Raw genomic sequence first — 26,261 nt, 5'->3', positions numbered from 1 at the left:
CATGTTGCTTTGAGCTAGATGTGTTTTCTCTGCTTCCACTAATGAAAAAGAATCACTTACATCTTCAGAAAGGTGGAAGGAGGAGAGCAACATACACTGTACGTGAAGGAATGCTACACGTTTGAAAGGATAAGAAATGAACTTTCAAAAACCTAAATAAATGGGAGTGGGGAAGGAGTACTAGAACAAAAGGCAATGTTTCCTAACTCACATAAATAGTCTATTTCAAGGTCCACATTTTGCTCCCTATTTAAAAAATGCTAAATCTCTGTCAGAGCTGTCTTCATTCTTCTCCACTGCCCCTGCTTACCCTCAGGTTGCAAAGAATGATCCAAGCAGGTTTAGGTTTCAGCTGGGGCAGAGGGAGGGGTCCAAGGACACTTTCCTAAGCTAACAATGACTGCCTCTAATGGTTTCTGTCTCCTAACAAAAGCCATGACTCCGTCTTTATCAGCTTCATCTAATTTTTCCTTTCCAAAGTAAATAACACAGCCCTTGCATTTTACACATGTCCAAGTTTGACAAATCATTATCGACTGAGACTATAACTGATAAGAGATAACTTTGTGGTAGGACATTGTCATTTCCTCTCATAAGGGCTTTCTTTCTGAGATACAGAAACATGATTAAAATAGTTAAACATTTCCTCTGCATGGCAGTCAGGAACTCAAGACATTAAGATACTGGAGTCTGTATTTTTCTAGTTCAGATAGATCTATCTTCATACCAACAGTAGCCACAAACAATACACTTAAAGATTATCCTGCTTTTTTAACTAGTTGTTTTCCTTAAGAATTCACATGAAATGATTTCATCACCAAGGACAGCAGCTGCCTAATTCCCTATATGGTTTCTGAATGGAGCGCCTTCTGCCAGCTCAAACCTCTTTATTTTCAGGGAGGAGCAAATAGTAGGTAAAATTTTAGATTATGTACCTAAGAAATCTATGCCTGAGAGCGCATTATAATATTATATAAATTAAAAGAACTTTGATATATTTTAAAATAACAGATAACAATAAGCTGTTAAAAGAATTTACAGGTGACTGTCCTACAACATCCATAGGCAGATGTCATGGAGGCAACAACTACGTTCGACAATTAAACATTCACATACCCACTAGAGATTGTGTACTGTTAGATACCAATATATATGGCTAATCTGTCTGTTTCAACCTTATATTTCTATGATAAATATTAACAGCTTCAGTCAAAGAAATACTCCCTAATTATTGTCTATAGACTATTTGCTGTTAAATAGCACTACATCCGTCAATATACCAGCTATCACATGATGCCACTAAATAGATGGCAAAAATAGTCCGGACAGAGGATGCTGCAAAGTAAGAAAAGTAAATTTATAAATAGAACTAATGAAAAGCACCCTGAAAAAAATAGTCTTTTGAACCTCTGTACACAATATACATTAGAGAAGATATAAAGATTCAGAGGAAAAACGGGAATATTAGATGTCAAGAAGAAAAGAAACATGAGTATTTCTGATTATGAAAATTCTTGCAAAACATCAGGATCTGATTTTTATATGTTTTTCTTCTTTTCTAATACATCTTAGTTCAAGTCAAAGGAAGTTTCTGAAAATGGAAAGGTTAGTGGGTAAGTTCGTCTCATATATGATAAGGAAAATGTTAATTTTTTTAAAAAAGGAGATTTTGATTTTAAAATAATGACATTCAAGTTTTAACAGATACACTCATTTAATATTTATTTTCCAAAAAAAAGGAGTTAGAAGTTAGTTCTTTCCACTACCTTTAAAGGCTCACTAACAACCTGGTAAATCTACCTGCTTTACTACTGGGTAAGCACATCATTAGAAAAGGGGAATAGAGTACAAGAAACCATCACTTGTCTCCTTCCACTCAAGAAGAGTAGCAAATGTACTAAGAGAGATTTACCTAGGCTGCTGATAAAGACAGTACATGAAAACAGAAATGCATTAGGGTGCTCTAGTTCTGTTGTTCACACAGCTGTCCGAGGAGATACTGACACACAAACACACACACACAGAGGCCATTTATTTTTCTCTTACGAACCCTTTTAAAGTAGGTGGATCTTCCAAAAAGAGTATGATAGAAGTTCGCAAGGAATTTAGATATGCTTCTCCCTAATTATTTGAATCATTCTCCATCTTGAAAATACTTTTGATTACCACTTAAAACAGTATTTTGGTATTTTGGTTTCTTGGTATTGGTAAATGAATCTAGGGACTTGGTGCCTATCTCTGAAAATTAGTTGGATCTCAAGTCATTAAAATACACCAGGCATTTTTCTCAAAGGAGAAAACAACAAATGATTAGCTAAAGGGGCATTGCCTCTGAATTCAGAGGATCAAATTTGACTGCCCATATTATGTTTGGAAGCCAGGAAATACCCGTCAAACATTTTTTACCAGTGTACTTTTCTGAACTACTTGACTTCCAAATTTCAGAGAAAAGAAGGGTAGAATTCATTTGGACATAAGCTTTAATAAAGCTGGACTAAACACCACAGACACACAAACTAGAAGGCACAGGATTCTAAGTGACTAGAATTGGCTAAAGTATAAAAAATTTTCCAAGCTTTTAAACATATAAGAATACCCTGACCAGAGCCCTATCCTGAAAAGTACAGTATTTTTCTATTGAGCTTCTCACAAATTATTAGAATTCTTCCTGAGAAATCCCTCAGTAGATTACCACTTAATTTACTCAAGTACTTGCACTAAACAGAAGAAATCAGGAAAAATATCGGCATTTCTCCTTACTGAGACATTGCAAAAAACCTTGTGGCCAAAATTAAATGAGGGTCTCTCAAGAATTCTCTGCTTGAACCTGAACACTTAGGAAATAAAAATTCAACTGGTCTTTATTTAACAATGGTCTACTATATGCTAAGAAACTCTAAACTATTAGGCAAAAAGGAAATTTAGCACGAATATGGTATTAAATATAAAAAGTTCTAAGAGAAGGAAAAGTTAAGGTGATCAAAAGTAGGTAGAAGAAAATAGTATAATATTATAGATAAAGAACTAATATCCCTAATATATAAGGAAATCATAAAAATTGAAGGGAAAAAAACCCAAAATCATCAGAAAAAAATGGGCAAAAAAAAAGAGCAGATAGTTTTTTGGGGAAAAAAGATACAAATAGCCCTCAAACTTATCAGATACTACATTTCACCCACAGTAAAAGGAATGCAAACTCAAACTATACCATTTCTCATTTATGCAACTGGAAAAATTCAGTAACTTAACAAAATGGTCTCAAGGAAGCTATAAGAAAATAGGCACCTCATACATTGCTGGTAGGGTGGAGGTATAGAAAATGTTACAACCTCTATGGAGCACAACTGGACATTAACAAAACTACATATGCATTTACCCCTTGAATCAACAATCTAGAAACCTACCCTGAAGAAACATCTACAACTATATGGAAAACAATTCTCAGGTTTTGGGGTTTATTATGAAACTTTTTTTAAGTTTTAAGGTGTTTTACATAGAGTAAAACCCATCCTTTCTAGTGAACAACTCTGTATGTTCTAAAAAAATCCATATAGTCCTGTAATCACTATCACAATCTAGATTTTAAAAAAGGGTTCCACCACCCCCAAAATTTCCCTCATGCCCCTTTGTAGTCAAATTGTTCCCTAATGCTCAGCCCTTGACAAACACTGATCCATTTTATGTCCCTAGAGTTTTGCCTTTTCAAGAATGTCATATAAATAGACTCATACCATATGTAGCATTTGAATCTTGCTTCTTTCATTTAGCATAATGCATTTGAGATTCATTTATGTTGTTTCATGTATCTATAGTTCACTTCTTTTTATTTCAGAGTGATGCTCTAATTATGGATATACCACCGTTCATTTATCCCTTCACTCATTGGAGGACACTTGGGTTGCTTCTACTTTCTGGCAATGTATGAATAAAGTTGCTACAAACATTCAGGTAGAGGTTATTGTGTGAATATAATGGGTAAATTCCTAGGAGTGAGACCGCTGGGGTCATATGGTAAGTGTATGTTCACCTTTATAATACACTAACAGGCTGTTTTCCAAACTGACTGTACCATTTTGCATTTTCACAGCAATATTTAATTTGTTCAGCACCCAGCCATTACTTGATTTTGTCGGTATTTTGTTAAGCTAATTCAAATAGCTATGTAGTAGAGACACTACACTTTCATAGGAAAAGACTGGAAATCATTAAATGCCTACCTATAAGAAATTGGCTGAATAAACTATGGTTCATTCAAATAATAGAGTACAATTTGGCAATAAAAATAGAATGAGAATGATTTCTATGAAGTGATATGAAAATTACTATTTTCAGGATATATTTTCAAGTGAAAAAACAAAGTACAAAAAATATATATGTATGATGCTATTAATGTTGTGTAAGGTATGAGAAAGGGTAAGTACACACACCACAAACACACACAAACTCAAAATACTGATTATTTACAAAGGGTGGGTAGGATCAGGAAGGGAGAGATAAAGAGGAAAATGGGATTTCACTGAACATATCTTCTTACATAATTCTGCCTTTTGAACCATGTTCATATTTTACATAGTCAAAAAAATTAAATTAATAAGGATGGGGAACCCCAAAAATAACACAAAAGAAACAAATGAACCTAAGAATATATAAATTTGGTAACAATCACACACGAGAAAATAAAATAGCCAAGAAACATCTGAACAAAATACTCTGAACTATATAGCTCTACTGTATTGTAAGATGAGAAGAACTGCAAAGAAATCTTGAACTTAATAAGTTTACTGCTTTTAGTGACACATGCATAGAAATTCTGAAACTATTTTGTGTTATATGATTAGGCAAATGAGTAAATATATTAATACTCTGGGAACCAGGATTCTCAGAGATACAAATATGGAATAGAAGAAGAGGAAGAACTATGATATCAGGTTTAAATTAGAAGCATCAGGTTTAACTCACAATTTATAAAAATGCCTATGTTGGTATAGCATGTGTATTTCTTAACTCTGTCCACAAAAGGAGCATACCTAATGCCCACATCTCAGTTTCTAAATATCACTATCCAGTAAAAGGAACAAGAACTCTTTGACAAAATAGCTAATACTGGGGGCTGGGGCAAAACCTGGAGTAGACCAGGAATATCTTGTGCCAGAAAAAAAAGGAAGTGCTCAAAAACTGATGAAGACAATGGATGAGACTCCCACTAGCCAAACTTGGAACAACTGGAGAATCAAAATGAAAGACAAGAATGGACTATAACCCTTGTATATAAAAAAGAATATATGTGACAACAATGACACAAAAAAAAAAAAAGAAAGGGAGAAAAGTAAAGTTCTTTAAAGAATAATGTCAACTAATCAATGTGAATAAAATGATAAAGATAGAAAAATCACTATTTTTATAATCACCACAGTAACATATGATTCAGGAAAAAATATCAATGAATTCTAAACCAACAGGTGAAAAACAGGGAACAGGATAGCTGCATGATCTAAAAGTATCACTCTATAGATCACTTATTAATTACAAAGGAGGAAAGGCACCTTTACAGTGGAGAAATCTGGTAGACACCACCTTAACCAATTGGGTACATCCTGATATGATGCACTGAAAAGAACATAATACTACTTTTGTTATATTCCTGCCAAAAATGATTAATCTGAATCTAATCATGAGGACGCACCAGATATGCCTAAATAAAGGGATATTAAAGGAGAATAAATAGACATAAAAATTAAATGCAATGTGTGATACTTGTCTAGATGTGGTTGCAGGAAAAAATAAAAGAAAAAAAACTGCTGTGAAGGACATTATGGGGAAATTTGTATACAAGTGACATATTAAGTGGTAGTATTATATCAAAATTAAAATTCCTGAGTGTGACCATTGTATTGTGGTTATGTGGAAGGATATCATTCTCAGAAAACTAGAAGTTTCTGTATTGAGAGTTCAAATATGATGGATGAAATATGCCACTTTCTTTCAAATGATTCAACTTTAGCTGGGGCAGTGGGAGAGGGTGGAGAATAAAATTGACTTTCAAAATCAATTTTTTGAGAGAAAAATCTCCAAATCGAATAAGTATTTAAGTGAAGGTATATGTATGTTCATCTTACCACTCTGGTAAGTTTTCTAAAGATTGAAAATTTCTTTTAAAAAAGCTTTTTAAAAGAAGATATTACTCAAGAGGTGGGAGTTGGGGATGGGCAAGATGAGTGAAAGAGGTCAAAAGGTACAGATTTCCAATGATAAAAAAAATGTCATGGCATGTAATGTACAGCATGGCAACTATAGTTAATAATAATGTATTATATACTTGAAAGTTGTTAAGAGAGTAGATCTTAAAAGTTCTGATCACCAAAAAAAAAAAATTGCAACTATGTATGGTGATAGATTAACTAGACTTACTGTGGTGATCATTTTGCAATACACAGAAATATCAAATCATTACATTGTACACCCAAAACTAATATGTTATATGTCACTTATACTGTAATTAAAAATTCTTATAAATAAGTAAGAAGAGGATGTTACAGAAGAGGTGAGATTGACCTAGTCCTCAGGGAAAAGTAGAATTTGATATTTTAGACAAGGAGTGGTGGGGGAGTACATTCCCTAGCTGGGGTTATTAGCAACTTAGCACAGAGTGAAGGTGGTAGTTGAATAAGCAATGAGCACATAAAGGAGAAATTCCAGAAGACCTGAAAAGGCTAGTAGACTTTTATAATTAAGGCAAATAATTTCAAAACAAGAACTTTATACTATCAGAAAATGAAAAATTTTTAAAGATCTTAAATCAATGAGAGCCATAATAAATCTCTGCCAATGGACAGACCCAAAAGATCAAAAAATAGGAATAAGAAAAGCAAAACAGAACATCTAAGCATGTCATAATGTTTTCATTCAACTTTTTCAATTGTCTTTATTGCCATTTGGTTATAAATACAGGTACCTACTTTTCATCTGACTACATTTATCCTTAATAGACCAGCTTTCATCAAGAATCGAAATGGAGGGCTTCCCTGGTGGCACAGTGGTTGAGAGTCCACCTGCCGACGCAGGGGACGCGCCTTCGTGCCCCAGTCCAGGAAGATCCCACATGCCGCGGAGCGGCTGGGCCCGTGAGCCATGGCTGTTGAGCCTGCGCGTCCGGAGCCTGTGCTCCGCAACGGGAGAGGCCACAACAGTGAGAGGCCCACATACCGCAAAAAAAAAAAAAAAAGAAAGAATAGAAATGGAAAACTCAAAGGAGACAGGGGTCAGCGGGTACAGGGAACCAGCAAAGCAGGCCAGCATATTAAACTGTATTCTTTTAACAGACATACTTTGTATATGAAATATCTAGGACTACTACTTATTTTTACAATGGAGTATATTCTCATCTTTTTTTTCCAAACATGTGGTCCTGCCAGTGTATCTTCCATTTTGCCATTTTTTAATACACACTCAGTAAAAGTAATATTTCCCTCAACAACTGCACAAATATGATAATAAATGGCAATATCCAATGTGCAGACACAACCGGGATTGTGGCTTAGTGGAAAAACCATATCCTTGGTAGCAACCTTGAAGCTCAGGACTAGTATATTACTACCATGCTTAGAAAGAGACTAGGTTGGAAATACAGATTTTTTTATGTGAATTCAACTAACTTTTAAAAGTTTGAAACTAATTTTAAAACTTTTAAGCACTGTACAAGCCAACAACCATTCTGTAAGCTGTTTCTGGCCCATGGGCTGCCAATATACAACCTCTAATTTAAACTCTGAAGTCCTAACGGCATCTTTTATTTCACTTTAACTTGTTGAGAAATAACCCATTTTGTTACCTTCCCGTCAATAGAAAGTTCTGCAATAAACAATTTGAAATTTGGATCAAATATCATAACCAAAATTTTACATAAGCAATTTGACATTAATTAATTATTGTCACTATTTTATAGGTGAGAAAAGAGATGCTTAGAGAAATTATAGGACTTCCTCCAACAGCACAAAAGCTGACAGAACTTACACTTTCTATAGACAAATCTTGTGTTTTTTTTACAATCACCTTATTATGGACTGAATTGTGTCTCCCCCAAAATTCATATATTGAAGCCCTAACCCCCATAGTGACTGCATTTGAAAATAGGGCCTTTAAGGAGGTAATTAAAGTAACATAAAGTCATAAGGGTGGGACCCTAATACAATAGGACTGATGTCCCTATAAGAAGAGGAAGACACACTTGGGGCGTGCAAGCAGAGAAAAAGCCATGTGAGGACACAGCAAGAAGGTAGCCATTTGCAAGCCAAGAGGAAAGGCCTGAGGATAAACCAACCCTGCTGGCAATTTGATCTTGAGAGTATCACCCTCCAGAACTATGAGAAAACAAATTTCTGTTGTTTAAGCCATGCAAACTGTAGTATTCTGGTATGGCAGCTCTAGCAAACAAATACAACTTGTTACCTCAAAATTAGTAAAGTACCATAATCAAAAAGACATCTCAGAAGGCTTTATATTAAACACATGACATTTGTATTTAACTTAGCACTTCCATCGTGTTAATTACATATTTCAAAAAAGACACCAAAATCTTAAGAGTTAAACCTGACATGGGTCATTTGTTCAACAAACATTTATTTGATCCATACTCTATTAAGAGTTTTGTGGATAACACAGTGACCACTGGTCACTAACAGTATGTAAACAAATTAAGAGAGATATGTGCCAGAAATATGACACCAATGAAGTGTTCTAACAATACAGAAGCTCTGAAGTAACCTAGAAACAAAGAAGAAATCATAGGTCCGGCTTCTTCAAGCTATTTCTTACTCAATACTGCTTTATTTCAGTAGATTTTTTGTTTACAGTAGATTGTAGTCACCACTCCATGTAAATATACATCATCAAAAACTACATCAAGATATATTTCACCTTTATTCCAAAAAAAGCACACAGTCAGAATGCCATAGTAATAACTATTATATACTGGTAGCATTGTATGTGCCAAGCACTATGACAGAAGCATCATATAAATTACTTCAGTCGATCCTCACAACGACCCTACCCTTAGAAGGTATTACTGTCCCCTTTCTCACAAATAATATATCACCTTAAGTGGTTCTTTGTACTATGTGTTCCAATATTTCAAAAATAATATTTCAGAAAAATCTAATATATTCTCAAGCTAAAATGTTCACTACTTCTAAAAATATTTTTTAAGTTCTGTCTAGACATGTAGAGAAAAGCAATAACATCTGCATATACCACAGTATGACATAAAGATTCAAAACAGATTTCCAACATCAAAACCAGGCCGGCCAAGTGCACCACTCCCCATCCTCCCCATGAAGCAGCTGAGGTCCCACCACAGCTGGAGGGCAGGTGCAGCCCACATGAGGGACAACCCTTGAGCACCTGGCTCTGGTGGCCAGGGAAGACTGTGCTTCCAGGCCCCAAGGATCATGCCTTATACAAGAACACTCCTTTAAGACTGAGAGAGACAGCTGTTTCACCTAATAACATATAGACAAACACAGAGAGCCAGGCAAAATGAGTAGACAAAGGAACATATTCCAAACCAAAAAGTAAGACAGATGCCCAGAAAAAGACCTTAATGAAATGGAGATAAACAATCAACCTGATTAACAGTTTAAAGTAATGGTTATAAACATACTCACCAAACTCAGGAGAGGAATGAATGAACACAGTGATATCCTTAACAAAAAGACAGAAAATATATGAAAGTACCAAACAGCAGTTATAACTCAACTGAAATATACACTTGAGGGGTTCAACAGCAGATTGGATGAAGAAGAATGAATCAATGAGCTGGAAGAAAAGCATGGAAATCACCTAGAAAAAGCAGCAAAAAGAAAAAAAAATTTTTTAAGTGAATATACCTAAGGGACCTCTGAGACAGCATCAAGCAGAAAAACATTCACATTATAGAAGCCCCAGAAGGCAAAAAGAAGAGAAAGGGTCAGAAAAATTATTTGAAAAAGTAATAGCTGAAAACTTCCCTAATCTGGGGAAGGAAACAGACATCCAGGTCCAAAAGAGTTCCACGTAAGGCAAAACCAAAGAGAACCACACCAAGACACATTATAATTAAAATGGTAAAAGTAAGGACTAAGAGAGAATCTTAACAGCAATGAGAGAAAAGCAACTTATTACATAGAAAGAAAACCTCATAAGGCTTTCAGCAGATTTCTCAGAAGAAACTTTGCAGGCCATAAGTGAATGGCATGACATATTCAAATTACTGAAAGGAAAAATTTTCCAACCAATAATTCTCTACCCAGCAAGGTTATCACTCAGAATTAAAGGAGAGATAAAGAGTTTTCCAAATAAGCAAAAGCTAAAGAAGTTTATCACCACTAAACTGGACTTATAAGAAATGTTACAGGGAATTCCCTAAGTTGAAAAAAAATGGCACTAATTAATAAGGAGAAAACATAAGAAAATTCACATCTCACAGGAAAAGGTAAATAAGAAGGTAGCAGATCAATCACTTATAATGCTACCATGAAGTTTAAAAGACAAAAGAAATAAAATTAGCTAAAAATACAATAATTTGCTAAGGGAACATAAAATAAAAAGATGTTAAATGTGACATCAAAAACATAAAATGTAGTGGGATAGTAAAAAATGTAGAATTGTGGAATGTGCTCAAAGTTAAGTTGCTATCAACTTAAAATAGACTGTTATATACATGGGATGACACATGTGAACCTGATATACATGGGATGATACATGTGAACCTGATAACTACAAAGAAAAAACTTAGAGTAAATACACAAATGAAAATGAGAAAGGAATCTAAACAAAGCACTAAAGAAAATCAACAAACCACAAGGGAAGAGAGAAAAAGAAGCAGAGAAACTATAAAAATAGCTAGAAAACAAATCACAGAATGGCAATAAGTACATACCTATCAATAATTACTTTAAACATGAATGGACTAAATTCTCCAATCAAAAGACAGAGTGGCTGAATAGATTAAAAAATAAAAACAAGACCCATCTATATGCTGCCTATAAAAGACTCACTTCATAAGTAAGGACATAAACAGACTGGATGTAAAAGGATGGAAAAACACATTCCATGCAAATGGAAATGAAAAGAAAGCTGGTATAGCTATACTCATATGAGACAAAATGGCCTCTAAAACAAAGACTGTAATAAAAAACAAAAAGAAGCACTACATAACAATAAGGGGGTTCATACAGCAAGAAGATATAACGTTTATAAATATGTGCGAGGCAAATGTGATAACCACTACACTACGGAAACAACACTTAAAATATGTATGCACCCAACACAGGAGTACCAAGATATATAAAGCAAATATTAACGAACTTAAAGAGAAAATTAATAGCAATACAATAATAGTAGGGGACACTGACACCCCACTTATAGCAATAGATACACCATCCAGACAGAAAACCAATAAGAAAACATCAGCCTTAAATGACATATTAGATCCGATGGAATTAACAGATTTATACAGAGTACTCCATCTAAAAGAAGCAGAATACACATTCTTCTCAAGTGCACATGGAACATTCTCCAGGATAAATCACTTGTTAGGCCAAAAATCAAGTCTCAATAAATTTAAGATGACCAAAATTATATGAAGCATCTTTTCTGGCCACAAAGCTATGAAAATAGAAATCAATTACAAGAGGAAAACTGAAAAAAAAAACCCACAAAAATGTGGAAATTAAACAACATGCTACTAAACAACCAGTGGGTCACTGACGAAATCAAAAGTAAAATCAAAAAATATGTAGAGACAAGTGAAAACAGAAATATTACATACTAAAATCTGTGGGGTGCAGCAAATGTAGTTCTTAGAAGGAAGTCAACAGCAACACAGGACTACTTCAAGAAACAAGAGAAATCTGACTTTACACTTTAAGGAACTAAAAAAAGAAGAACAAACAAAGCCCAAAGTTAGTAGAAGGAAGAAAATAATAAGATCAGTGCAGAAATAAATGAAATAGAGACTAAAAAGACAATAGAAAAGATCAATGAAACTAAGAGATGGTTCTTTAACAAGATAAACAAAATTGACAAGCTTTTAGACCAAGCAAGAAAAAAAGTGAGAGGGCTCAAATAAAATCGAAAATGAAAGAGAAGTTAAAACTGATACCACAAAAATACAAAGGATGATAAGAGAATACTATGAACAATAATATGCCAACAAATGGGACAACCTAGAAGAAACAGATAAATTCCTAAAAACATACAGTCTACCAAGATTAAATCATGAGAAAACAGAAATGTTAAATTGACTGATTACTAGTAAGGAGATTGAATCAGTAATCAAAAACCTCCCAGCAAACAAAAGGCTTAGACCTGATGGCTTCACTGGTGAATCATCCCAAATATTCAAAAAAGATTTAATACCTATCCTTCTCAAACTCCTCCAAAAAAAATGAATAGGAGGGAATGCTTCCATACACTTTTTAGGAGGCCAGCATTACCCTGATTCCAAAACTAGACAAGAGCAACACCAAAAAGAAAACTACAGGCCAATATCTCTTATGGACATAGAGGTAAAAACCTCAACAACATATTAGCAAACTGAATTCAACAATACATTAAAAGGATTATACACCACAATCAAGTGGGATTTACTCCAGGGATCAAGGATAGTTCAACATCCACAAATCAATTGATGTGATATACCACATTAACAAAATGAAGGATAAAAATCATATGACTATCTCAGTAAATGCAGAAAAAGCTTTTAAAATTCAAGAATCATTTATGATAAAAACTCTCAAAGTGGGTATAGAGGGAATATACTTCAACATAATAAAGGTGATATATGACAGACCCACAGCTAACACCACAGTCAACAGTGAAAAGCTGAAAGCTTTCCCTCTAAGATCAGAAATAAAACAAGGATGCCCACTCTCACCACTTATACTCAAAAAAGTATTCAAAGCCATAGCCACAGCAATTAGGCAAGGAAAAGAAATAAAAGGCATCCAAATTAGGAAAAAAAAAAAAAAGACTGTTACTGTTTGCAGATGACATGATACTATATATAGAAACCCCTAAAGACTCCACCAAAAAAACATTAGAACTAATCAATGAATTCAGCAAAGCTCCAGGATACAAAATCAATATGCAGAAATCTATGACATTTCTTGTACAATAGTATTGAAATATCAGAAAGAGAAATTAAGAAAACAATCCAATTTACAATTACATCAAAAAAAATAAAATACCTAGGAATAAATTTAACCAAGGAGGTAAAAGGCCTATACACTGAAAACTCTAAGACTGATGAAAGAAATTAAAGAAGACACAAATAAGTGAAAAAACATTCCAAGCTCATGGATTAGAAGAGTTAATATTGTTAAAATGTTCATGATACCCAAAACAATCTACAGATTCAATGCAATCCCTATCAAAATTCCAGTGGAATATTTTACAGAACTAGAACAAATAATTCTAAAATTTGTATGGAACCATAGAAGATCCCAAATAGCCCAAACAATCTTGAAAAACAACAAAGCCAGAGATACCATGATACTAATTTCAAACTATACTACACAGATATAGTAATCAAAACAGAATGGTACTGGCCCAAAAGCAGACACACAGATCAATGGAGCATAATTAAGAGCCCAGAAAAAAATCCACACATATGTGGACAATTAATTTATGATGAAGGAGCAAAGAACATACAATGGAGAAAGGACAGTCTCTTCAATAAGTGGTATTGGGAAAATTGGACAGCTACAGACAAAAGAATGAAACTGAACCATTATCTTATACCATAAACAAAAATTAGCTCAAAATGGTTTAAAGACTTGAATATAAGACTTGAAACCATAAAATTCCTGGAAGAAAACATAGGTGGTAATCTCACTGACTTCTGTTTAGTGATGTTTTTTGGATCTGACTCCAAAGGCAAGGGAAACAAAAGCAAAAATAAACAAATGGGACCATATCAAACTAAAAAGCTTCTGCACAGCAAAGGAAATCATCATTAAAACAAAAAGGCAACCTACTGAATGGGAGAAGATATTTGCAAATCGTATATCCAATAAGGGGTTAATATCTAAACTACACAGAGAACTCATACAGCTCAACAACAAAAAAAAAACAGCCCTATTAAAAAATGGGGAAATGATCTGAATAGACAATTTACTAAAGAAGACATACAGATGGCCAAAAATCACATAAAAAGATGTTCAAGATCACTAATTACTAGAGAAATGCAAATGAAAACCATAATAACAGGTGTAACCACCTCACACCTATTAGAATGGCTTTAACAAAAAGTTAAGAAATAACAAGTGTTGGAGAGGATATGGAGAAAAGGGAACCCTCACATACTGTTGGTGGGATTGTAAATTGGTGTAGCCACTATGGAAAACAGTACAGAGATTCCTCAAAAAGTTAAGAATAGAACTACCACATTAACCAGCTATTCCACTTCTGGGTATATATACAAAGAATATGAAAACACTAATTCAAAAAGACATACAGGGCTTCTCTGGTGGTGCAGTGGTTGAGAGTCTGCCTGCCAATGCAGGGGACACGGGTTCGAGCCCTGGTCTGGGCAGGTCCCACATGCCGCGGAGCAACTAGGCCCATGAGCCACACTACGAGCCTGCACGTCTGGAGCTTGTGCTCCGCAACAAGAGAGGCTGCGACAGTGCCCGTGTACCACGATGAAGAGTGGACCCCACTCACCGCAACTAGAGAAAGCCCTCGCATAGAAACGAAGACCCAACACAGACAAAAATAAATAAATAAAAAATACAATTTGCTAAAAAAAAAAAAAAAGTAGAGGAATTAAAAAAAAAAGATATATGCACCATGTTCACTGGAACGTTATTTATAATAGCCAAGACAGGGAAAAAAACTAAGTGTCCATCAATGGATGAATGGATAAAAAAGATGTGGCATATAGGTGTAGATAAAGGTATAGATACAGATCTAGAGATACAGATATACCCACAATGATACTATGCAGCTATATAAAAAGAATGAAATCTTGCCATCTGGGATGATATGGATGGAACTGAGGGTATTATGCTAAGTGAAATAAGTCAGAAGTAAAAAGACAAATACTGTATGATTTCATTCATATGTGGAATCTAAAACAAAACAAAACAAATAAATAAAACAAAAACAAACAGTTACAGGGAACAGATTGGTGGTTAACAGAAGGGAAGGGGGCTGGGGGATGCAAGGCATTAAGGGGGTCAATTGTATGGTGACAGATGTGACCATTTGGTGTGTGATCACTTTGTAGTATATACAGATCTCAAATTATAATGTTGTACACTTGAAACTTATATAATTTTTTTTAATTCCCCAAATCACACATATTTCCACTGAAAACCAATTGAATTAAGTTGTTGATGAAAAACGGTCAAATATCAGTAGTTTATATAGTTCAACTGTAATATAAGACAAGTTAAAAAAAAACTTACCTTAACTAAGGCGACCCATTCATTAGTTTAGACAAAAATAAAATACAAATAGGAAGAGAATTTACAGGGGAGCAGTTTTCCTGCAACACTTCTCAGCAATCAAGAGACTGACTCTGTCAGTCAGCTCAACATGTCAGTTTTTTATCCAAGATGACAATTCACTTCTATGACTTCATCTTCAGTTCCCCAGGCTATTAAGTTTTTCCCATCTCTGGCACAAACTTTATTTCAGTTTAAAAATATATTAACTATCTGTTTACTATGTGCAAAGCTATTTTCTAGGTGTTTGGTTTTCCTTACCCATCTCATTCTATGGTCTACTATTAAGTATTATCAAACTAAAAACATACTAAATAATGTACAAATGTCACTTGGCTCAAAGAACGTATTAAGTACACTTCCATTAAAAGCACAGGAAAGGGTAAAAAGTTCTTCAGAGAATGAAAAATATACCTAAACTTAAGTATATTAAATCAGAATCATAAAATTTCATAAAAAATAATGCAGGTAATCTATTACAAGCAACAGATTTTAGAAGACAAAATATAACTTTCTCTTCAAGTACTGTATTCATTGCTGGAAAAATGTTAGGACATGTTAATGAAAAAGCAATAGGACACCTAAACATTCATGAGTTTGTTTGCTTTATGTACTAAAAATGCTTCCTCGTGGTCCACTATAGCCTTGCAACTCAAAGTGTGCCCAGGGTCCAGAAGCACCATCCTTACCTGGGAGCTTGTTAAAAATGTAGATTCTCAGATTCACCCCCCAACCTGCAGAATCAGAATCTGCATTTAAAGATGATTCCAAGGTGATTCCTATGCACATTTAAGTTCAAGAAGCACTTTCTCTACAACATGGCTCTTAACTCAGGTCCTAAGGGCAACATGAGTTTCACAAATTCCCTGAAATTTCATACAGAACTTTCTGTGAGTGAATATACATAGATTTTACTGGGTAAAGGCTCCATATTTTTTATCAAACTCTCACAGGAATATAACGATCTCCAAATAGATTAAGAACTACTAGATTCTATGGCACAGTTTAAAAGTCAAAATATTTCAAAAACTATTTACGCTACTCTCAATGAGGTCTGTTGAAGAATGACAAGAATGAAGGTCAGAACGTCACAGTGGGTCACGGAAGACCTTATCTGAAGAATTTATTCACACCATGCAAGAACTATGCCAAGAAACCAGTTTGGAGACATCTAAATAAATAATTCTCTACATGAGGTTTGAGATTAAGAATGTGCACTTGAAGAAGATTCAAACTGAGAAGTAAATAAATATAAGGTAGGATTTTTTTTTTAAGATAGGATGCCATTAGATGACAGCAAAGTGCTGAATTCTTGTTGTAAGAGCTCAATCAGCAAATCTCTAATACAAATTCTGTTTGATTTGGGATACAGAACCATTTTAAAATGTTAACTTCCAAGTACATTCTTACAATATTTCCTTTATGAGGGATCCCAACACGTTTTACTAGCCGTACTTTCTTCATCCTCTTTGGACCTCAGAAGACAAAACAATGAAGAAATATGGCACAAAAATTAAAAAGGACTTGCCCAGTATCTTCAGTGAGCTAATGATAAACAGTAGCTCATATCCAGAAGGTTCTCACTAATATATGAGAACTGTGTACGTTTCATGCTTTCATCTTATCACATAACCATCTCTTTGGGGTGTGTATTATCCAGGGGCACAGACAATGTTTAACTTGTTTCCTTAAGCCATAGTGCCTGATAGAATTTAATTTCCTTAATGGGCAACCAAACTGTAAGTTTAAAATGTTAACTGGATTTATCTTGATCCTGATGTTTTATTGTACTATTACTGTAATTTTTCATCTGTGATGGGTCTAATCCCTGACAATCTGATCTCCAGGGTGGATCCATGTCCAACCATACCAGTCATTCCAGGCAAGAGAGAATGCTAAAAAATATTCAGGGGATCAAGATTACCCTAAGATTACAAAGTTAGACAGTGAAAAGTTTGGGGCTGTATTTTGGCATGGAGAGGAGAGTAAGAAGGTTAGTAAGTGCATAACAAAGAACAATGATGGAGAAGAAACACTGAACCCAGTTTTATCTGGAGAAGTGAAACAATGAAAAGGAGACAAATACTTAAAGATAAAACAGATTACTGAGAACAGGAGTAAATGGTTCCTTGCACATGTCAGTGAGCATTTGATAATGTAAATAATATGATCATTAATGACAATTTTTACAGTAAAATAAAATAAAATGGCAAAACCAATATCTGAATGCAGTCTGTAAGTCTGCAAAGCTCATGCACCTAACCACTATACTCACAAAAAAACTGATCCAGTTTATGCAAATGATAAGTAGTTCAAAAATGTTTTAACTGGAAATCTCAAATGTCATAGTAGTTTTATTTTTAAAAACACATTAAACATATTTCCAACAACAAAGAAGGATATAAAAAAATGTACTAGTTAAGCCACTTAATCTTATTCTTTACCTGAAAGTGTCATAGAACTAAGAGGTTAGGGATATATCACAAAATTCCCAGATACCCTATAATTACTCATACATTTATTTCCTCCAGAAATGTGTTCTCAACTTTCTGGAACCTTTTTACAATTTCAATCTGAACCATTTCTCAAGCCTAAGAAATCTCTGTTTACTCCTACTGTTTAAAGTAACATCTTTTATTTGTCTGAAGTAACTTTGTTCCAGCTTCAGTGGAGATCATCTATCAATAGATCTCTTTCTCTAAGTCAGGTAAACTCTACTCTTCCCTTAATGTAGTACCCAGTCAGTATACAATCAACAAACCCTGAAACTTAAAAAAAAAAAAAAAAAAAAAATGGATGAGTATATTTAAAGTCTAAAGAATTAGAATCTAAGATATCTTAGTACATCTTCAGTTTCCTTAAATCAGGGAACATTTGTATTTAAAATGATATTTAATATCCAGAAGATAACACAGCTATGTTATATGGATAAATTCTTCATCACATCTCAAACATACCATATTGAAACGTAACAACAGGTTCACTTCCCCGGTTCAAATGTTAGTTACCTCTTCATCATCTTCCTCATCTTCAACATCCAGAATTCCTGAATCCTGTTCAGACTTGGGGCTAGTGCTTCCTATCTCTGTATCAAAAATTGTATATGCATCTTTCTTAGGTTTTCTCTTGCTACCTATCCTGGGTTGTTGAAAGATGATGTTATCCAGGTTTCTTTGTTGTTGGGCCTAGGACAGAAACACATACACGCAAATAAACAAAAAAAGAAACAAAAGAAACAGAACTTAATTAAGTATTCAAAGAACTTCTAATTTTGAACTAATTGGTATCTTAAAAAAAATACAACAAAATCCCTTAATACATAAAGTTTTAGTGCCAGAAATAAAACCAAACATATTAATGTATAGATTTTTAACCCTGGAGCTACCTATCTTTATTCGTTTCCCCAGTTTCCATAGAAAAAGAGATAATCAGTCAATACTATCATGAGACTTTTCAAATACAAACACTAAGTCATCACAAAAAATAAATCTACTGATTTGTACCTAAGTAGCCAAGAGATTAGTAAAAATGACTGAATATTTATCTCTTGAAAGATAAGTGCTATACTAGAACCACTGTGGTTGGGAGAAGAGGGACAGGAGCCTTTAAGCTTAGGGGACTCTTAGAAACACATATGTGGATACAAGAGACAAATAAATTTTAATCAGGATAATAAAATATCTTAATAGAGTAATCTGAACTAACTAAACAGGATTTCATGAGCTTAGTCTGTGGAAAACAGAGTTTTAAGCATTTCTTTTTCTAAACTTTTATAGAAAAGTATAATTCCCTCAACTTAACAAAATAGACTCAAATGATGGTGTGGTTTCCATAGATCCAAAGAGGTGGAAAGTGTGACTATACAGACTCAACAAAAGAAGCTAAACCAAATTATTAGAGCTGGAAGGGACCTTAGTCACCACTCAGGAAATAGGCTAGAAGACAAAGGATTTGTTTGAAGCTACAAGGCTAGTAAGTGATAAATCGGAAGCCCAAAGTGTGATCTCCTAAATTCCATATCAGTGATCTTCCCACTATACCAACAGTCCCTCAAAGCATGACGAAAATGTTTCCCCAAAAACAAGAGTTCTGTGGTCAAATAAACGGGAAACACTGCATGTTATACAAGCCTTCTTGTAGATATACGATGCACATTAACAGAATAAAAACTGGGAGAAGTCCTATTTTAAGGAAACTTCTTTAATATGGTTTAACCCAGCACATTCCAAAAGTATTTCACAGTGGAACTTTCCTTTTCAGAAGAAATAATACTAATACTTAGTATCATCTGAAGATACAAAGCTTAAGAAATGTGACCTCCCAGAATATACATTGCTTAATCAATATATGATATTTCTACTCAGTGACAAGTAGAAATTAGTTCAGGAGAAAAATCAGAATCTCCAAATATTCTGAATGAGATTAAGGAATTCTAGATAAATATTCAGTATAAGGTGTTAGTCCAGGTACTGGTTAAATGAGACAATTATAACAAGACAGAGAAAAACTTGAACTATGTGAGCTAGTTTCTGCCAAGAAAATGAAAAGAATCTACATTCCAGAGATTTGAATCAATGGACTAACTTGTTTCTCTGCATAGTACTTGTTGATATTTTGGTTTGACTTACATAAAATACATGGCTTCAGTAACAAAACTGAGAGAGAAGGTATCCAAGCACATTTATGTTTGTACACAAGACATACATACCCTCCAAGCATTTGAGACCTCAAATTAGATAGAACACTCTACTTCTCTCAAAAGTAAGAAGTTCTCCCCCACTTACTTCCAATGCAAACCACACAAAAAGGGATCCAGGACTCTAGAAATCTAACGCTTTCATATTTAAAAAAACAAGCTCTCAACTAGAGAGTAATCACTTGTCTCTTTATCCTCTCTTTCAGTACAGCAAAACCAAAAGCTTTCATAAGTTGGTCTTATTTTATTGAATCCAAAGTTAAATATTTTTCCTTCACAATCACTAAAATACTATCAGTGTACCAAAAGCAATCAAAAGGAGCCACACTTAAGCACTATCATTTATACTTGAAATGATACAAATCTGAAAGTATCCTATGGAAGTAATTTTAGATCATCTATGATTTGTTCTTTTTAGGTGTGTCTGGTTTACCAATCAATTTGATGGAGCGCAAAGCAGTTTAGGCCAAATCAGCAAATTAAAATAGCAAACCCTATGCTAGAAATGAGAGCACGGCAAGTTTTATTCCAAGTCTCTATGAGAACCCGGGCTCTCTGTCAAAATTATCAAGGCTTCTCCAGTCTATAAATGAGCAGTCAGGGCAGATCTGCCAAGAAAGAACTGGCCAAGTTGGAAATACTAAAACAGGTAGAACAACTAAATAAATACTCAGTTATAACCCATTAGGAAGCAAAGGAAAACTACCATCTATTCAAAATGTATACTATGGGACTGGCAGGAAGTGGAGAAGAGTAAACGTAGATATAAATATGTAAATATATGCAATATATATTAAAATTAACATGTGACTCTAAAGTCCATAAAAAAAAAATAATAATAAAAGCTCTTCAGAGCTCTTTTCTAACATGCTAAGCCACCTCACCAGGACCATTTATTCTGTCCCTCCAAAGACAACCTTGGAGCCAAAGAAGCAGCTACTGATTTCTGCTGCCTAGGTTGGAGTAGAGGTAAAAGGGTATCAAGCACACAAATAGGCTTATGAAAGCATTTAGGCTTTTTTTTTTCTTGGTTGTTCATTCTCTTTGTGAATAATCTTTACACATTTACCCACCTCTTCCTCAAGATTCCTCACATGTGTTCTTCTCTGGTTTCCTAATACACAGAAATTAAGCAAGGTTTATTCCTCAGCCCCTACTCTTCTACCACTCTTTCCCCTCTCCCAAGATCCAATAGCATATCTCTAGTTTCGTATTACTACTGTGTGTTCTACCATCACTTCACTTCCAACATACCTAAAATGGAACTCATCACCTTCTCATTAAAATTCCCATGCATATTGCAGCCAGGCTCTTCTTAAACCACATCATTCATCACACCAATTAAACATGAGGTAAACTGGGGAAAACAATTTGAACAAGTACAAATTGAAACTCCATAATCTTATCACTAAGACTCCACAATAATGGAAGCTGAACTTAATTTTCCAATGTATTATCCAATACTCTCCAACGTGAATCTTCTACTTGGATCAGAATCTACCTCATAATATACTAAAAATATTTCCACTACTGTATCTTTGCTTATGCCATTTCCCTTCTAGATGACCTCTCCCTGCCTGTATCCAACCTTTCCTCCAAAACCCAAGTAAAATTATTCTTCCTTTAGGAAGCCTCCTCTCACTGTTCTAACTCACAGTGTTTTCTCTCTGTATCCCTACTTTCAGGCAAACATGTATTGAATATCTACTTGGCACCAGATATTGCACTGAGTATACAAAGAATAAGATGGATTCTCTGACTCTTGAACCTCACATCATTCTATTGTAAGAAGTGGGTAAGCAATTGAGGGGCTGAAATTCAGTGCAAAGAGTATAAAGATAGAAATAAATACAGGTGCAGTGATTAGACAAAGGAGAAAGTAATCATATCTGCTTGTAGGGATGTAAGAGGAAGAGGTAGCAAACTGTGCTCTTAAAAGATGAATATGGGGCTTCCCTGGTGGCGCAGTGGTTGAGGGTCCGCCTGCCGATGCGGGGGGCGCGGGTTTGTGCCCCGGTTCAGGGGGGATCCCACGTGCCACAGAGCGGCTCGGCCCATGGGCCATGGCCTCTGGGCCTGTGCGTGTGGAGCCTGTGCTCCACACCGGGAGAGGCCGTGGCGGTGAGAGGCCCGCGTACCGAAAAAAAAAGATGAATATGATTTTTCCAAAGGGAAGCACATAGAAAGGGTAACCATTCCAGAAGAAAGAAACCAGATGAGAAAAGACCACCACATGTGAAGTAACATTATCCACACAAGGAATAAATAATTTTGTATAAGAACATAGGTTATGAAGGACTAACAAGAGATAAAGTTAAAGATGCCATACAAGGCAGTTTCAAGGTTAGCTAGTAGGCAATGGAGAAACAACAGAAGAATGTGAGCAGGGGAAGAACAGGATCAGCTTTACAATTTAGGCAAATCCCCTAGGAGCAGAAGAATGGTCAACTAGGAGAAAATAAAAAATAGAAACAGGAAAACCAATATAGATCATGAAAGGAGTCCAAATAACAATGATGAGGACTTGAATTAAGGTAGCAGCAGCTACAGAAAAAGTAGAAGCAACAGAATTTACTGATTTAAATGTAGTACATGGGAGAGGGGAAGGAAATAAAAATAACTCCAAGTATTCTGGTCTTTATGACTAGATGGTGGGATCATTCCAAACAATAGGAACCGTAGAAATAATTAGTTGAAGGTAGGATAGAGAAGATGAGTTCAATAAACCTGTCAGATATCCAAGTAAAAAATAACAGTATGGCACTTCAGTGTATAACTCTTCTCTTCTTTAGGACAGGAAACATACTTCACCATTATGAGAATCCCACAAGCTCGGATACAGTGACACATACACAGTAAGTTCAGATAAATGTTTACTATATAAAGGCAAAAAATAACAAAAGAAACTTATTTAAGAATGAGATTTGGCCCAATAAAAGAGAGGGATATCTGTAAAAGACATGATTTGGATATTCTCCTACCTATTAGAAGGTGGATGGGGGGGCGGGGGTGGCAACCCATAAGAATTACCTAACCTGAACTATTCACCTAAAAATGTAGCTACTAAAACTTTTACAACTGTCATTACACATGCTATTAAATAAAGTTTTGTTGTGAATACAACTTCCAAGGGTTCCTAGCAATAAGACTCAGAGTTAAAATTCTGTGAATCAAAAGCCAAAGGCTCCTTTCTTTATCAGCCCAATACTGACCTCTAGTGGACTACAAGAATACATAAAATTGAGCTTGAAAATCAGAAACGGGTTGAAAAGGGAGAGAGGTGTAGGCTTATAGGTTCAAGACCTGATATAATTAACTACATGGACTTCAATTACAGGGTGCTATACCAGAAAAGAAAAAAAGAAGAAGAAGAAAAAAAACCTTCTTGGAGTAAGACGGCTCTTTAAATCTAAGCTCTGCAACATATTAATTCCATAACCATGGGCAGGTTCTTTTCAAACCAACATCCCATCTATTAAAAAAAAAAAATAGGTTAATAAAATGTACCTCAGAACTGCAACAAGGATTAAATGAGATAATACATGTAAATTATCTTGAATTAAAAGATAAGTCAAAAGAAAAAAAAAGACACTAAAAATTTAAGTTCCACCTGTCTTCCCTCTGAATATGAGATAGGAATCTTGTTTCACCGTCTATTCTGGAAGAATTGAAGATCTAGCAATACTTAGATACATAATCATTAAAGGCATCTAATACTGCTTCACATTGCCATTCTATTTTGTATTTGTGCTACATGCCAAGTATTAGATATCTGTACTGCACACCTCTTGTGCTCCATTTCAGATCTTCTCAGCCTCAGCTCTTATTCCACGTAGAACATCAGCAACCTGTTCTGGGCAGCCCTGGAAGTGTCATATAGGGTAAACTGAAACCAGCTCTAGCATTTACACCACACCTCTAGCTTCCTGCCCAGAGGTTTTTCAGACATCACAGTGTGGAATCCCACCAGAACTACTTAGCATTCATGATTCTCAACCCAGAAGTGAGGCAAACCTTGACCAAAGAACTGACAGATAAATGCTCCCCATTGCATCCCTCCCACGGTGAGTTCCATATAGCTTCTTAATGGATTAAGGAACCAGACTGCCCTACAGTGTACCACGGTAGTTACTCTACAATTTTTCTTTTCACTCCTCCTGACCCTTATGCTTGTATACGCCACTCAAACACCAACTCCTCAGGTTTCTCCAAGGAAATCAAGGTTAAAATAACATCCCATACAAAAATACAATGAAGTAGGATTATGACCCCATATCTGAAGCCCAAAGGATGTCCATGAAAATAACTGGCAAGACCAAGATATAAAGACTCCAAAGCTACCATCTTCACTTCTCACCAATCAAAAGAACTACAAGACCTGTAATTTCAAAAAGGTTTCTTCATGCTTATTAGCACTAGCTCTGGCAACTAGTATTCTTCGGCGACTAGCTCCAATATCAGATCTTGTTCAAACAAAATAAAAACAAAACAAGGATAGTGAGTTAAAATGAAGGAAATAGAACATATCAAGACCATATCCAAAAAGTTATTTACATATTAGTGTACATAGGGGTGTATACATGCATTATATATGTGTATTTTGTGTAATATTTTAAAAAAAAGATAAAGTTTTTCATACAACTTAATCAGGTTCCAAAGAATTTCCATCAGTAGAATGAGAAATCTAGGATTATGATATTCATAGAAATTTTTTTTTAATGGAAAAAGGTGTTCACTATATCGCCTTCAACATTATAACTGAGATCCTTAGCTGTTTGAAAGTTTACAGTTCATATTTAAACGTATAGGACTTCCCTGGTGGCGCAGTGCGTTGAGAATCTGCCTGCTAATGCAGGGGACACGGGTTCGAGCCCTGGTCTGGGAGGATCCCACATGCCGCGGAGCAACTAGGCCTATGAGCCACAACTACTGAGCCTGCGCGTCTGAAGCCTGTGCTCTGCAACAAGAAAGGCTGCGATAGTGAGAGGCCCGTGCACCGTGATGAAGAGTGGCCCACGTTTGCCACAACTTGAGAAAGCCCTGGCACAGAAACGAAGACCCAACACAGCTCTAAATAAATAAATAAATTTAAACCTATATTTCATAGAGGGGAAAAAGTCTTTGCACTAACAAAATTCATTTCAACAAGATGTACTAGACGTAGTGTATTACAATTTGTATAAAGCAATAGTAAAAGTTAAAAGAATTCTCTTGTGAATTAGGATAATCCCAGCTTTTTAAATACTATCTTTTTCTTTCGTCAACATATATACACCACAAGCACAATGTTAATTGTAGTTAACTGTAAATTACAAAATAAACATAAAGAAAAAAAATGGAAAAAAAAATCTAAAATTTCCATTCAGTAATAATCAGTTACTTGATGAATTACAACCCAGCCTATTTTCTGTACATATATAAAGATTTCTCTTTTTGCTCATCTGTATTTTCTATTTATCTGCATAATTGCTAATACATTTATATTGGTATGTCAAAAAGTATCATACTTAAGTTTTTAAATCTGCTTTTTGCTCAAAAATATTTCGCAAATATCTTTCTTGACAAATAAAAATACGATAATATTTGCATTGTACTACATTTCCAAGAATGGATATTTATTTGAATATATTCTACTATAGGACATGTATATTGCTTCTAATATTTTGCTATTTAATAACTGCTGCAAAGACTAACTCCAGAGCTAAAATTATGTGGATATCCTTAAGTATTTTATTAGAGGAAGAAAACTACTCCCTCATATGATTATTCACCCCAACTCAACTTTACAGTACAATTTATCTTTTCCCAATTTGTTTTATTTTAAATGTCTGCAAAATGAATATAATTTCATGGTTTAAAAAATCTAGTAATACTGAAAATATTGTAATAAAAAACAGTAGACTCCCTCTTATGCCTTTTTCAATCCCCAATCCTGCTCTGTAGAGTTAATATTTTTATACCCACGTTTCTAATAATACCCTTAATTTCTGTTAAAAACTTAGATCATTTAAAAATATAGACTCCCTTACACTACTGCTTCTTAAATTATATTCTCAACAAAGTATTTTAAGTAAAAGCAA

The 26,261-nt window shown here is 34.7% G+C and overlaps 1 protein-coding gene across 1 annotated transcript in view; it reads right to left on the bottom strand.

Annotated features, from left to right (window-relative positions):
• Positions 1-26,261, bottom strand: part of EXOC6B (exocyst complex component 6B) — a 712,247-nt gene that overhangs the window by 415,395 nt on the left and 270,591 nt on the right. The window contains exon 7 of the mRNA XM_060169979.1: positions 18,494-18,670. Coding sequence (XP_060025962.1) covers positions 18,494-18,670 — 177 coding nt within the window. The remainder of the gene's footprint in view (positions 1-18,493; positions 18,671-26,261) is intronic.

The sequence above is a fragment of the Lagenorhynchus albirostris genome, chromosome 13 (genome assembly GCF_949774975.1).
Source record: "Lagenorhynchus albirostris chromosome 13, mLagAlb1.1, whole genome shotgun sequence".
NCBI classification, from domain to species: Eukaryota; Metazoa; Chordata; class Mammalia; order Artiodactyla; family Delphinidae; genus Lagenorhynchus; species Lagenorhynchus albirostris.
The sequence above is the reverse complement of the archived record's forward strand: the minus strand, read 5'-3'. Positions and strand labels throughout refer to the sequence as shown.